Source organism: Asparagus officinalis, chromosome 4 (assembly GCF_001876935.1).
Source record: "Asparagus officinalis chromosome 4, Aspof.V1, whole genome shotgun sequence".
Taxonomy (NCBI): Eukaryota; Viridiplantae; Streptophyta; class Magnoliopsida; order Asparagales; family Asparagaceae; genus Asparagus; species Asparagus officinalis.
In genome coordinates, this window is record NC_033797.1 from 106,074,298 (window position 1) to 106,091,057 (window position 16,760).

Here is a 16,760-nt window from a genome sequence, read left to right on the forward strand (position 1 = left end):
CCCTCACTGAGATGAAGTAGGCATGGGGTGAAAATGATGATTGACATAGAAACATTCATAGTCGCTCCTGGATGAAAGGATCAGTCCCCTATTTTCTACTAGAGGCACAATCCTAATGTGCCCAACCTACAAGAAGAGTCAGACATTGAAGAAGATGAAGCTCCTCAGCTTACTAATTGTAGTTGTGCGGCTATTAATGGAGAATATAGGCTATGATCTAGTGATGGCTCAAGTCTCAAACTATATCAAAGGTTGCTGAACACCATAAAAGAGCATTCATACTAAAAGGAATGTCGAGCTAGAAATTATGACAATCTCGGAGTATCCCCTAGTATCTCACTCATCCCATACATTAGTATACAACTCCAACATCAGCATTGGGGATAAACAGAAGCTTGTCCACCGATATGATCTCAATTGATCAGGTTGAATAAGATGAAGAGATTGGGTCGCAACATCATTCTTGTACCAAAGAAAATGAGATGGTCAGGATATGTATCGATTATTGCAACCTAAACACGACTTGCCTCCAGAATGAATTTCCCTTGCCAATCATGAGCATCATGATCGACAACACGTATGGGTTTAAGCTAATGTCTTTTATGGATGTATGGATACAACTTGATAATCACATTTTTATTATATTTTTATACCCTCATTATCTATTTTGTTTAAATAAAAATGTCACTAATAAACATGTTTTATCTTAATTTGCAGGTAAAAAATAAAGAAATAATGAATAAAATCTCAAAAAACTCAAATTTCCTTATTTTTTAACCTTTTAATGAAGGCTGGGATCAAACCAAGTAATCTACAGAAGCCAAAAAAACAAGGATCTAATATGAAAAAAAATCAAGTCAAAATCATGTTCAAGATGATTAGCACAAAGAAACGGTGATATCTCTCAATCCGGGAGGCGTAATTTAATATATAATATATAAAAATCGCCCATTGCGATAAGACAGAGCTAACTGTATTTTCAAAATTTTTAAATCCTAAGCGGTTGACCGATAAATTGGTTTGTAACAAACTTATTTTATGGCTAAGATTTAATCCTTGGAGCCCAAGTAAAATCCAATAGTTCTTGTTGCTTGCTGTAGGTTATAAATAGGGGTAGAGTGTAAGGGGTTTGAGTGTGAAATTTTTATAAAAACTCTATTTGGAGTGGAGGGTTACTCTTAATTGAGAAGACCTTCCAAAAAATTATAACTTTGTTGTAATTAATAAAATAAATTTTTTCACCTCTTCATGTTTTTTCCTTCTCTTTGTTTGATGATGAAGATAAAGATGAGATAAAGATAAAGATGAAGATCAAGATAAAGATTTGCCTTAATCATGAGGCTAGAACCCTCTTGGAATGTAAATTTTTTCTTTTATCTTTTTATATTCTTGTAATTTATTTTTTCTTGCTTTAGATATTGAAGGGACTAGATCCCTCTTGAATTAGATTTATTTTCTTGTCTTGTAAAGTAGATTTACTTTCATGTATTTATTTTCTTGTAATTATTTTATAGTTTAGATTTTATTTTCTTGCAGAGTTTAAATTTCAATTTCTTGCAGAGTTTAAATTTCATTTTCTTATACTATTCACCAAGAGGCTAGAACTCTCTTGGAAATTAGTTTTTGTTTTCATTCTTTTCCTCTCATTCTCTCATTTAGAGGCTAGAACCCTCTTTGGAGTTAGTTTTTATTTTAGTTTTTTTCTTCTATTCTCTAAGAGGCTAGAACTCTCTTGAGAATTAGTTTTTATTTTTCTCTTCCTTTTATTTTATTCTCCAAGAAGCTAGAACCCTTTTGAGATTTAGTTTTTGTTTTTCTCTTCATTTTATTCTCTCTAGTAAAGATTTTATTCTTTTGTTTTTATTTTCTAAGATGCGGAACTAATTCTTGTAGGAATTCTAGAATTGCATGAAACTAGTTTAATTTCTTTTATGAATTATGAATTACTCTCTTGTGCTTAAAAGGATCATGTTTAGGATAATCAACTAGAGAACTAATTTGTAGAAGGAATTCTAGAATTACTATCTAGTTGTTGTTCTTTTCATGAATGATAATTTTACAGTTATGCTTTCATTAAGTGGTTTGATAGTCTATGCTTTATAAATCTAAAGTAAAATGTGATAAAAGTAGAATGATTTATAATTCATAATGTAAATTGACTAGTGGATTCAATTCTAGATTTCTCATATCTTTAATTGAATCCTCCATTTTTTTACTTTCTTAGTTTTCCTCTTTATTCTTGATTTTTTATTTGATTCTTGATTTTATCTTCCTTCTATTTCTTCATCTTTCTTCCTCCCCTCTCACTCTAGTTTTGTTTTTTTTTTTTTTTTTACATATAGTCACAACCACTCTCCTCATATCTCTACACAATCACACATTTATCACTCCTAATTGTCACACACAACTTAAGAATCACTTTTGATTAATTCTTACAGTACCTTCCTCGTGGTATTCAGTATTTTTCTATACTATAACTTGATTGTGCACTTGCAATCTCGACATATTCACAAACACCACATCACAACTACAGTAAAATGCACGAGGATGATATGAAACACATAACTTTCAAAACTCCTAATAGCGTATTCAATATGTAATTATGTCGTTCAGACTAAAAAACATTTGCACTACCTACCAACACAACAAGAGTTAAATATTCAGAGACCATCTCTACAAAATGGTAGAATGCTATGTGAATGGTCAATAGTCAAGAATCACTGCAAAGAAAACCACTTGCAGGACCTCCAGATGGCATTCAACATTATGAGGGAACATCGACTCAAGATGAATCTGACCAAATCCTTCTTTGGAGTGTCCAGAGGCAAGGTTCATGGTTTCATCATTATTCACGGGAATTAATGTATGTAAGTTTGAGATTCCCTTGTTTTGAATAATGAATTAAATTATTACTAATGAGTTTGCTAAGTGTTTCATAGCCTTTAACTCAATTGTCTAGATGAATGCAAAGCTTCAAAGCTTATATAGAAACATCTGTAGCAGTTAAGACTTCAAACTCATAATGATCATATAAGACAACATCGAGAGAGAAGTCAAGAGCTCTAGAATAACATGCATAATATCAAGATACAAGACAAAGCTAATGGGAGATTTTGAAGAGCTGTAGAACAGTTAGCTAGAAGGTTCAAGACTAGGTTGAGCTACTAAGAGGTCTAAGTCTTAGGCTACATTTAAATGTAAGTATATCTTAAGCAATGATTATACAATAGTCTTTTAGCAAATATGATTTCCTCTCCATTACAAAAATTTAAATTCAATCCATGAGAGAATCTCCAAGTGGCAAGATCCTACCGTTGATCTTGATAACTAATCTATGCTTATCTTTGAGAGTTGATGAGAAGCCAAAGATCCTACAATTTGAACATGCTTCTTCTTTGCCTAGATTTGGCTGCCTTGGTTCATTTCTCTTTAAGCTCACTAACACTGCTCAGCAAGATAAGTTCAAAGTTCAAATTCCTGCTTGCTCTTTGAAAGTTCAAATTGAAAGTTTCACTCAAAGTTCCAAAGCCAAAATCATCTTGAGTGAAACTATCCTTTGAGTGTTGTGAGATTTTCCTGGTTATTATTCTAAGATATTATCTTAAAAACTACTTGTTTAGTTCATTTCTTGTCAGGGATTACTTTCATTACTTGTTGCATACACTTAGAGCATCATTCATATATTGTGCATTTGTGTTGTATTAAATGTTATAAGCTTATATTGTCTTGTTCCACTTTTGGTGTAGAGAACACATTTTCTCACTTTGTAAAAATGGTCCTATGAAGTGCAAGTAGAAGATTGATAGAGGGTTGAAGTCCAGGGCACAAATTTGTGTTATTGGCAAGGATAAGTCATATCTACTCTAGGATTGAGCAAGATAAAGAGCAAAAGTCCAATACATTAAAGGGCTATGTATTGGTGGGGAGTGTAACCTATTTGACTTCAAGTTGAAGTGTTTATAGTTGATTAGAAAATCCCAGCTGAAGTGTCAAGGTAGTGTATGTACCCAGGGAGGGGAACAACTATATATTCTTGTGAATTATATGACCAGCTTGTTTTCTGTATGTTTACTTCTTGCTCTACATTTTGTGATTTACTTTGAAAGTTCTTGGTGAACTTCCCGTATATCATATCTTAGAGTGTACCTGCTCATGTTTATCTCCTTATTTATTAGATTGTTTATCTGCATCCTCCATTATCATATATGTGATGATTCACACACAAAGATATATGTTATTTGTGTAGTTGACACTTAATCTAAAAGTTCTTTTGAACTTTCATCACACTGCATACTATACTTGATTGTTTGTATATTTATTATTCTATCTAAAAGTTCCACTGAACTTTCTTTACACCACTCCACAAAACACTACTAGTGTATTGCATTCATATTTGCTTGAATGTTCATCTATGTGTCTTGCATGCATATTTGTTTGAATGCTCATCTACGTGTCTTGCATTATATTGCTTAAAAGTTCAACTAAACTTTCTACATTATATTTCCACAAAATTGTAGTGTTTATTCATTGACACTACACCCTAGTGTCTTGCATTATATTGCTTAAAAGTTCTACTAAACTTTCTACATTATATTTCCACAAAATTGTTTTCACATTTGCATTATCACTATATTAGTAGTCATAGATATCCATTGACCCTACCCCCTAGGGTTTTATAATGTCGACCCTTACAATGTCAAGGTCATACTTGAAAATGCTACCTTTGAGAAATCTCAAAGAACTACAAGGATTCCAAGGCTAACTTACGTACATTCGAGATTCTTATCCAATCTCTCTGAATGTTGTCAATCGTATTCTACTATTATGAAGAAGGTGCATCCTTTATTTGGTATGTTACATATCAAGAGGCACTCAAACAGATCAAAGAGTGTCTGACTCAACCTTTAATCCTTACTACCTTAGTGTCAGTGAGAGACCCTTCTTGCTTTACACAAGAGCGCTTGACCGTTCCCTAGACACTGTGCTCATTGAAAAAAATGATGAAGGTCACGAGTAAGTCATTTACTACTACAAACACACAATGTTTTAGCGAAGAACACTGATACAATTTGGTGAAGAAAGAGTGCCTCACATTGGTGCTCGCAGTCTAAAAAATGTGGCACTATCTTGTGGGTTAACCTAGAGCACCTAACTCCAAACTTACAAAGTGTGCTATCTTGTTGTCACAATACAACATGGTTCATGTCCCTCAAAAGGCTATAAAAGGACAGGCCATAGAGGATTTTCTCCCCGATCATCCGGTGACGGAATCGTCAAATCTTTATGAAGAGATACTAGATGAAACCTTCAAAGTCTGCTCTGCAATTGAAAAGGCATGGTGAATGTGATTTGATGATGCTTCTATAACTGACCTAGATGGTACAATTGTGGCGGGGGTGGGGGTAGACTTTGTCTTCCCTACAGATAATTTGATTCTCTGTTCATCATCATTGATGAAACTTTGACCAAACAATATACTAGATTGTAATGCCCTTATAATCGGGCTCCAGGTGACCAATGAATTGGGAATTCACTCCTCACAGCAAACCAAGCAAACAAAAAGTACGAAGTTCAACACAAAGACTTACCTTACCATAAGATGGCACTCTAGTTAATCAGCTCATTCAAAGAATTTGAGCTTAGCCACAAATTCAGGACCAATAATGCTATTGATGATGCCCTCACCGAGCTAGCAACTACAAGGGTTCTTGAGATCAATATGACTCAACGCATCAAAGTTGAAAGTCATCATCATGCCCACCTTCAACCTAAGCTAAAGATCGCTGGGGTTCATACAATCTTAATAGACATAGAGGAAAGTGTTTGGCGATTCCTAATCATCGACTATGTTCTCTAGAATATTCTCCCTGACATTTCTAAGGAGGTAACTTATGTTTCATGCAAGGTACCCGGATTCTATTATGATGTGGTCATTAAGATGTTGCATCGCCGATCATTCAATAGTATGCTTCTTTGCTATCTCTCACCTCCAGAAGCTCATGATACCTTGAAGGAAACCCATGATGGCACATGTGGAGCTCACCAACTAGGTCTCAAGCTCTAAGATATGGTCTGATGCCTCAACTGCTATTAGTAGACCAAGATTCATGATGATATGTCACATGCCAGATGTTGCCAAGCATGTTAGTTCTATGGTGAATTCATTCACCAAGCACCAGAATGCTTGCATCAACTATTATCTCATAGTCATTCAAAACCTGGGGAATAGACATCATTAGTCAAATCAGTTTGCCATTAACTAAAGAACTTGGGTTCATTCTAGCAATAATCGACTATTTCTTTAGGTGGACTGAAGCTATGCCACTCATAGAAGTGAAAACTAGCAACGCCGTGAATTTTGTTAGACATCACGTCGCACATACTGTTTTGGCATACTTAAACAGATTGTCCATGATAACAAGCCCCAACTTGTTAGTCATGCATTTGATCTGTTGTATAATAAGCTCTGAATCCAAATGTTTTTCTTTGATAGCTTGCAACTAATGGATTGGCTGAATCCTTCAACAAAACAATCATCAAGATACTCAAGATGTTTGTTTTCAACAACAAAACATGACTGTAATGAGAAACTAGGTGAATTCCTCTGGGCCTATCGCACAATGGTCAGGACCCAATGGGAAACACGCCCTTTGCTTTGGTGTATGAGAGTGAAGCTATGCTTTCACTTAATATTTTGATACCCTCACTATGCACAGCGTTAGCTACTTGAATGACACAGGAGGAAAATGCTAAGCTACGACTCAAGGAGCTCAAGGTGTTAGATGATAAGCAGTTGCAAGCTCAACAACATGTTGACCTATACCAACCGCGTATCTGGATGGCTTCCAATAAGGAAGTCAAGAAGAGAGTCTTCTGGAAAGGAGGATTCATTTGGCAGTCTGTCATCCCTTGATCATGACGTACAAATCCCCCAACAAAATTCCATAAGAAATAGGAGGGTCTATACATGGTGGATACCATCTATTCAAATGAGGCTTATCACTTAATCGATCAACATGAGGGTATGCTGATGATGTCAATCAACGGTAAATATCTTAAGAAAGATAACTCCTAAGCAGTGGGAGGCCCCCAATTAGAAATAAGCTTATCAAGTTCAAGCTCACTCTGACCAGCCCGTGATCAGTATAAGAATCACTTATCAAACTTAGAGCACTCACACTGCTAAGTTCATACTAAACCTTTAGCACTCAAATCATTCTACAAAGTGATAAGATGAATTCAACACGCGTGACATGTTAAACAATCACCTCTATTTGCTATCTATCAAAAACTTTTCCCTGAGAATCCGCACTGATGCATTTCAAGAGGACCCTCTGAAGGCATCAACCGTTACTCCCAGAAGTCAAAACTTCAACACACGTGCATCATGTTAATATTAAATATCTAATAGTTTCGTAATCAAGATTGTAAAGTCTGATCAACCTAACTTCTTCAGAATTTTCACTCATAGAATTACGGACCAACGAATTTTGAGAAGTTCTTTCCGAGTAATCTGAATCAAACATTGCAAACCTCCTTTGTTGTTACGTTAAAATTGAACTTATAGCAACATTGTGACGACAATCCTTCAGATTTCAAGCTGCAGACGTTGCAAGACAGTGGCTTACTCTACATCACACTCTCCATGGTCTCAATAAATGAATTATGGGATAACCCTTATCCTCATCGTCATGATAGTGTCTAACCTCTAATGCTAACCTTGATAATTATCTCTTGAAGATATTAGTCACGATTCTCTAATAGTGACCTAGGCTGTGTGATGTCTTATATAATCTTAGCCTACAAACTATGCAGAAGGGCCCCCTTCCAACAAGTTAACAATAAACCTCTATCAAACTGAAAGATTCCAACCAAGGGATAATGAGGACAGCCCTCTCATCACTATGACGACAAGCATCATCGGTGGTGGCAACTCTTACCACAAGCTATCAATGACCAATGCCCTCTCAGATTCTGCCTTGATAAATCTTATAGAGAACTTCTTCACAAACTCTAATGATGACAATCACCATAATCAGAAGTCAAAATCTGAGTGTCACTTGCTAGGTTAACAATACACATCTGGTGAAGCACATCAATTTTGAGAAAAAATTTAGTTGTGGTGCCTATTTTATGACAAACGATCCCTAGATCCTCAAGAATTGAGGCAACCAAATAGTCCCTAAAAGAAAAGTGGAGAGAACCTTATCTTCTCTTATAAGCTTCTACACTCATTTATCTTTTCCTTGAGTTTTTCTATGTTTTTTTATTGAATTTGTTTATTATTAAAGGTGAAAGTTTTAAACATAGCCTAATGAATAATTTAAATCAACTAATCCTTCATAAAGTTAAACTTGGGCCTTAGACATTAGGCCTTGGACAGTGGGTCATAGGTCGTGGGTCGTGGATCGGGCTATTAGGTTTAGGCGCAAAAGTATGGACTTTTTATGAGATATATCTTAATTATGAATTTTTATTCTAAAGAAAATCCATGTTAATTTATTGCATAACTTGGTTGAACCCTCGTCATATTTCCCCTAAGTTGAGGGATTTTATTGGATTGTCATCTAGATTGTTTCCTATCTTATAAGCTGTTGAGTACCTGTCTCTTTGCTGTTTTTGAAAGTAGTTAGTGCATGAGATCCTTGCACCGGAGCTGTCGAAGAGCACTTTAAAGAAGGCATTCGAGGACATGCAACCGCTTCAATGATTTAGAGTCAGGAAAGTTGTTAAATTCCTTAGTCATTTTTGTCATTTCCCACTAATTGTCCAGCACTTTTGTCTAAATTTGTCTGTTGAATGGAAAATGAGGCATCTCCTTACGAAGAAGGTAAGGGTAGGGGAAGTTGTCACTAGAAATTGCAAAGCGATTAATGTGAGAATATGATAACTTCCTTATCAAAAATTTCTACACTAATCACTTATGGGTGACTAGCTTAATATGCTTCTACATTTTCTGATCTCACTTGTGATTATTGATTACAGAATGGATTAAGTGCTCCAATCTAAAAAGTTTCAGCACTAATCATTTGAGGTCAATGAGGACTTGAAAAGACTAATAGAAGGCATTGCCGCATCGGATCATCGAAGGTGCTGATTGAGAATAACACAGAGACTGGTGTTGAGGGCATGAGGCGACATACTGTTCACGTGAATAGTATCTGTTCACGTGAATAGTAACCACAAGAAAAACTGAAAAACATATATTTTCCCTAATGTGTTTAGCTTTGTATTGTGGAATTGAGAGGTAAAGCTTTTATGGGGGGGAATCTTGTGGAAGATATGATTGAACAAAGAAAATAAAAAGTACAAATAAATTTTGGCCGTAGGTTAGGTAAAATCACATACCTCATCTAGCACTTCGCATACACTCAGAGAGTTTTCTTAAAACTCGAAATTTTCATTGACCAACTTCATCAATGCAAGGCAACAATCTCCTAGTACAATTCGATTAAATTTGAATAAATAATTAGGATATTTTTGTTTTGTCCTTTCAGTTAGATAATTACTTGATATTTTATTTACTTATGAAACTTTTTCGTAGCAGTTGTGAAGTTGACATTAAGTTTCTTTTATAAATAAGTGTAATTGTTCCTTATGAAGTTGGTTGTTACGGTCATGAATTTGAACTCTTAGAGGGGTTATTCATTGCAACATCTCGGAGATAAATATGTGATAATTTTGAAACTTTAATTTTTTGCTATTACGCATTGAAGTAAAAATTATTCCACTTGAGTAAAATTGTGTCGGCTGTTGGCCTTCTTGTTTTGATGATGTTTAACAAACAATTTATTACTAATGTTGTTTGTCTAGTGTTTGTGCATTCCTATGTTTTGTAGACAAACAACGTAGTTGGAGGATGGATGGAATAGAGCTTCAACGATCATATCAAGAGGAGGTTGGCGGAATTGTGGAGTGAAGCATCGTACAATTCAAGTTCAAGATCCAAGTTTAGCTTCATCCGCAACGTGTACCAAGTTGAGCTCAATGAAGATCAAGATCAAGCTTGGGTAATTTAGTTTAGGATTTATATTATGTGTGTTAAGTACGATAAGCTCAATTATCTATACACACACATCTATTGGTTTCATAGTATATATATAGTTTATATATATACATACATGTGTTTTGGTTTTTATGATATTACATACTCTATTGTGTTTTTAGTACTTATTACATAGAATATGTAATTTTGTGAAAATATTGTCTTATTAGTTTATAGACTTCAATATCAGTTTATACATGTTTTACTAAGTCTATAAAAACATTTTACAAAGTTTCAAAAGTTGGTTTATGTCAAAACATCAAAATTCAAGTATCTCATATTTTCATGTTTTGGACTATTTTGTAAAATGATGATATTTTTCATTTGGGAGGTCCTTTCTGATAACCAGTAGCTGTAGCATGTTTATTATCATGTCTACAATCATTCCCCAAAGTTTTACATTTTTTGGAATTTATTTGATATTTTTAAACAGTGTTTTAAAGCTGGGGTGTTTTTGGTCTTTTGTTTTGGGAGTTTTGGCTGAGTTTTGAGAGGGTATAAATACCCAATTGCTGATCTCTTTTCAAGTAATCAAGAAGTGTTTTAAACAAAGTTTTTAAACAAGGGTTTAGGGTTTTACTGTTTGTTTAAAAGATTGGGTTTATGTTTACAAAGGAGGAAGTTTTCATTGCAGATTGAGAGATTCATTCTCAATCCTCTTCATCCTCTTCTTTGTGTTTATAGAGAAGTTTTCTAACTCTTTTCCCTAGCAATTTCGTTATTGATTTTCATATTCTTACTATTGCTAGTTTGCTATTTGAGTTAGATTTTATTTTACTCATTGTTACACACACCCACATTGAGCTTATTGTATCTTTCATACATAGTATAGTTGGGGGGGGAGAGATTGTAACTTTGAGTTGTGCTTAATTGAGTTCTCATCCATAGTTGAGAACAATTATTTGTTATATTGTGCTTATTGAGAGATTCACTTTGTAATACACTTGTACACCGAGTGAGGAGTGTGTGGTGAGAGTCGGGGATCGTCCCAAGAGGAGTGGCGTCGGTTGACGTGCCTAGGGAGAGATTGTAACCGAGCACTTGAGGGAGACACAGCTAGGTCCAACACTTAGTGGGTGTAGAGTGTGATTGCAAGAGTGTGAGTTGTAGAGTTTTCGGTTAGCTAGAAAACCGAGTGTGTAGAAGAAGTTTCGACTTCCAAACCGGATTGTGTTAGTGGATTTCTCCCCGGGAGTGGGGAGCGGAGACGTAGGACGGAAGGTCCGAACTCCGTGATCATATTGCTTGTTTGAGTGTGCTTTGGCGTTCATTCATATTTATGTTCATACCTTATATCGCCATTGTCATTAGCTCATTATCTATATCATCCACTATCTTGTTTAGATTGTTTACCCTTGAGTTTATATATCCTTGCACATACATTGCCTATATCTCTTTGTTAGGATATATCTTGTTGTTCATATTGCTTATCCTAGCTCATATACATTGTTGTATTTTATACTTGCTAGGATAACTTGTTAATATATTTTAATTGGCATTTAAATCGGATTAGATTAGCATAAGACCCTAATCACCCCCCCTCTAGGGTCTAACATCGGCCACATACAAATTCTTTACCCCAAAGTCTAAAATTAGTACGTAGCATAATATACTTAGAGCATGTTTGACAATCTACTTATTTTAATTTATAAGTGAGTTTTTACTTATAAGTACCAAAATCATGTTTGGTAAAGTTTCCTTATATACTTGTTTTAACTTATAATTAAAAAAATAGATAAGTTGGGATTTCCCAACTTTTTTTGACAATTATAAACTAATTTACTTATTGATAATAAAAGACTACTTTAACCTCTAATAAAATAAGAGTGACAAGTAACTTATAATGTTTTTTAAAAAAAGTATTAGCCGAACATGCCATTGGACAACCGCCCCTAGATCCCCAAATTATGCAATCCCCGGTCCCCCTAACATGTAATTGGTATATAGATCTTACAAGATCCGAAGACCCGAACCGACCCGTAGTACTCCTGAACGGCGTCTATACTTCCCCTCCCACGACTCCCTCAAACTTCTCGAGAATTTCCTCCCTCATCGTTCTCCGCTCTAGCGGGCTTCTCATCGGTCGATCAATCAAAAATCAGGAAAACAACCCGACCATTTTAAAACCCTAGAACTAGATAAACTAGCAAATAAAAAATCCTCTCTCTATATCTCTATCTTTCGATGGCGCAGCAATTCAGAGATCCCCAGACCCTAGATATTGCCGAAGATCGGATCACCGATTGCTTGCGGGCAGAATCCTTGACCGACGATCCTTTGCTCTCTCGAAACGTCTACTTAAGCCGCCTCAACGCCTGTGCTCCCGAGTTTGTGCCGCGAGCGCCCTTGCTGGCAAACCAAGGAGCTCAGCGAGTCAAACATCATCATAATCATCAGCACAAGTCTCCTGTGGTTCACGTGGTCTATCATCATCCTCCTCCGCATCCTCCGTCCATGAGCCCGCAGTTTGTTGTTCCATCAACGAATCATGGGATATATCATCAGCATCATCATAATCAGGAGTGTCATGAGGAGGATGTGGATCAAGCTCCGGCGCGACCGGGTCCCGCAAGAGAAGGATTGTCTGAAGACGTCATTCAGAAGATCACCAAACAGGTGGGCGTTGCCTTCTTCTTTTATCCCTTTAAGCATTCTCTTCTCCCTGTGTAGGAGAAGTAACATCTGAGTGATCTCCCTGTATAGAAATAGTATCACCTGAGTGATTATGGGGCCAAATAATTTATTAGCTAAATGGGTTTAAAGGTTAATTCACTACTATATATGTATAGGTAGGTTAAGATTGCGAGTTTCTACATAAAGGTGTGACTTTGGATTATGAAAGGGAAAAATAAAATGAAATCTACTAATTGGTAAAATTGTGATAACCCTTGCATTACACTGCCTTTCATGGTTTTGTAATATTATTATATTAAAAAAAATGTCATATGCTTTCATATTGAAGTAAATGTTAAGTAATTGAACTTTTGCTAAATTTATAGTTCTAGTTGTTTCTATGTAAAAGTATTACATAAAAGCTATCATATTTGAAATTTGATTGTACACAAAGCTGATCCCTTATAATAGGAAAAAGCCTTGTAAACCTCTTAGAGGTCATCGTGTCTACGTTCTGTTCTAAGTCGTTCTTGAGACACTCATGAGTTTTGAAGAAATGGTGGCATGTAACTTTTGGAATTACATGTATGTGGTATAAAATCGTAAAATAGTATAAATAGTTAAATCTTTTCCGGAATTACAACTAACCTATTTGCCTTGCTCATTTTCTCACTCGTACGTGTGCTTTACTTTTTCCTGTTCTTTTTTCACAATATTTGCATTTTCACAATGTTCTTTCATTTTCAAACTACAGGTAGAGTACTACTTTAGTGATGCAAATTTGGCAACTACCGAACACTTGATTAGGTTCATCACCAAAGATCCAGATGGATTTGGTAATGTATCATCTATTTATATTTGATGCTATAATTATCTAATATTTGTTGCTTTCCATTTATGGAAAAGTTTGGATTTTGTTTCGGTAAGTCCAAAGTAGGGTTTCATTCGGTTGGCTTTTGTGTCATATTATTATTTTTCCTTAATCTTTTAGGGTCTATAACATTATATTTTCTTCTTTTTGGACTTCAAATAATTAACCTAAAATATTGTAAATTCAATTATAAACAAGGGTTCAGTGGTGAACGTGGGTAAAAGACAGATTTTGTGAAGTAGGTAAGACTTTGATTTTGTGAAGTAGGTAAGACTTTGATTAGTTGCAATGATAATCAAAGTCTTAAGTACTTCACATTTGGCACTTAGTGTTGACAAAGATAATCATGGTGACCTCGAAGACAACAAAAACTAAACATTAGAGTTAATCAAACTAGGTTCAATGGTGAGCCTAAAAGAAATTTTGTGAAGTAGGTAAGACTTTGATAAGTTGCAATGAACTGTGAAGTGTGAACTAAAATCTGTTAAATTGGTTTTTTGGTTTAATACATCAGCCCATGCTTCTCAAGCATGGACATGAGTATTACACTCTGACACCTAACATAGGCATGAAATTTGGAGTCTGAACATAGACACGAAATGTGGACATGATAATTATACAAAAACCACAAGAAGGCACAGACATATACACACTGACACACTCCATATACCCACATCCTTCCATACACATTTATTTACCCGAAGTAACGTTAATTCTGTAACAAACCTACACTTAGCTCTTTGACAAATATAATCTTGGTGAGACATTGAAGATAGCAAAAGCTAAAGCACTAGAGTTAGTCAATCAAGGCTTCAATGATGAACGTGAGTAAAGGACAAATTTTGTGAGAGTAGGTAAGACTTTAATCCTTTGCAATGAATTGGAAAGTAAATTTTGGATGGATTTGGTCTTGGCTTCATAGGTTAACCTATGGTTCATGTGCACGGACATGGGTATCACATTCTGACACTAACATAGACATGAACATGCACACATTCTGACATCTAACATTTTTAATAATTTTTTCAACTCTAATTACCAATAATACAATTTTAGTAAATCACTGAAAAGTAATATTATCCCTCCTTTTCATATAAAGAGAAATTGGTGATACTGGTGGTACTCCTAAGTCCCAAAGGTATGAAAAACCACCATATTTTTATATTATAATATAGCCATGTGTCTCTCTATCCTAGCGAAAGTTGACATGTGGACATCTAATTTATCTTCATCCAAAAATTCTCATCAAGTTAAAACTCTCCATAATTAGAAAATTCTAGTAATTAAATATTTAATAATCCTAATCAAATTATAAATATCCATAGCTAAAAACTCTCATAATCATAGTCCTCATTTATATATACAAATTGGTGATTTGTTATTCAAGCCTCCCATCTCAAAAACTAACACGTATCCTTGTCCTGTAAGTATATTTACCTAAGAATCTTCATCAAACATAAACAATCCATAATTATAAAATTCTAATAATCAAGTACTTAGTATTAAAAAACTTGATATGTGTTCCTTCATAACCATGAGATTATATATAAGGAGAAATTTTGTAAATGTGGGATTGTCTCAATATTTGTTCCCAAAGATTAATAAAAAAACTACTTAACGAGGTTTAGTTCCTTGCTTCTCCATGTATTTGGTTTATGCTGCAATTATAGGAACATACATATTAATTGATTAGTCACTTAATATATAATTCTTGGATTGATTTTAATCACTAATTAAATCGTTCCGTAATTATATATCTTGCGGATCTCGCAAATTGAACCACAAAGGCTTCCTCATAAAATCAAGTCGGCAGGAGTTTCACTTTCATTTTGGAAATTTAATCCCTTCTTCAAGCTTTCTCCTAGCTAACATGTTGCCTCATGCTGAAGTTAGCATGATTGGCAATCAATCACTATAATCTGCTAATTGTTCTAAAGTATTTTCATCAGTTTTGATCAAATTAAATAACTATGTTCATGGATTCAACAACACATGGTGAGATTTTACAGCTTCAATTTTCAAGATCTGCAAAGCATAATTTTAGGAAGTTTTAATTAATGATTCAAATTAGACCTAATATTATCTTCCTATAATTACGCTAGAATGCAAACGTGGGAGGAAGCAACCAAACCTCTATCAAGTAGTTTCTTTTGTTAATCTCTTCTCTTTTTTTTAGCATGAACCTTGACATAATTTGACAGTTACAAAATTAGTTGTAGAAATTCATTGCTACTATTAATTGGAAACACTGACTTTTTCTTATATTTTTCTTATTTTTAGAATAGTATAAAAAAGAGGAATGTTACATAAGAGAAATGAGTGTTAAACCTTGACATAATTTGATAGTTACAAAATTAGTTGTAGAAATTCATTGCTACTATTAATTGGAAACACTGACTTTTTCCTATATTTTTCTTATTTTTAGAATAGTATAAAAAAAGAGGAATGTTACATAAGTGAAATGAGTGTTAAACCATATAATTTTATAATAAAAAGGATAAATTTTTGAAAACAACCCTATTTCATAATTAATGAGCAAATTTGACATTTTCACAAAAAAACAACAAAATTGATCATTTTCATCTTAACTTGAGATGAAAAGGGTCGATTTTGTTACGAGTAAGTTTTCGAACTACACATGACTACTAGTCCCGTGTAGTTAAGGCATGCTAATCTAAGATTAGCATGCCATGCCAAACCAAATGGACAGGACTAGTAGTCTTGTCCATTTGGTAATCACCCGTGACCCACTCCCCTTAAACAGATCGCGCTGCCCCCTCCCCTCACCAGCGAACTCATCACCATCTCCACTCTTCATGTACCCATACAAGACCGCATTGTAGCAAATGATGTCTGGAGTTAACCCTTTCGATTCGACTAATTCATTGAGCACCTTGCAAACAGTTTCCGTGTCCCCTTTAAAGCACAATGCCTTAAGATAAAGGCTGTAAGCGATGAGGTCGGGCTCAATTCCAGTGGACTTGGACAGGGCTTCGAACTTCTCGATGGCGAGGTCGTATTTCCTGTCATTGAGGAGGGCGGTGAGGAGGGTGCAGAAGGAGAGCTGGATGGGGTTGGGGATTTGGTGGAAGAGGCGGATGACGTCGTCGAGGAGGCCGGAGGAGGCGTAGTGGAAGAGGATCCGGGTGAAGAAGCACTTGGATTTGGGTGACTTAGGGTCGGAGATCCAAGACCGAAGGATGCGTCGGATGAGGTCGGGGCGACAGAGGC

At 35.1% G+C, this 16,760-nt stretch overlaps 1 protein-coding gene across 1 annotated transcript in view; it reads left to right on the top strand.

Moving 5' to 3' along the window:
* The window catches only part of LOC109837933 (la-related protein 6B-like), a 25,392-nt gene continuing 20,655 nt past the window's right edge, over positions 12,024-16,760 (top strand). The window contains exons 1-2 of the mRNA XM_020406319.1: positions 12,024-12,661; positions 13,413-13,494. Coding sequence (XP_020261908.1) covers positions 12,230-12,661; positions 13,413-13,494 — 514 coding nt within the window. The 5' untranslated portion in view covers positions 12,024-12,229. The remainder of the gene's footprint in view (positions 12,662-13,412; positions 13,495-16,760) is intronic.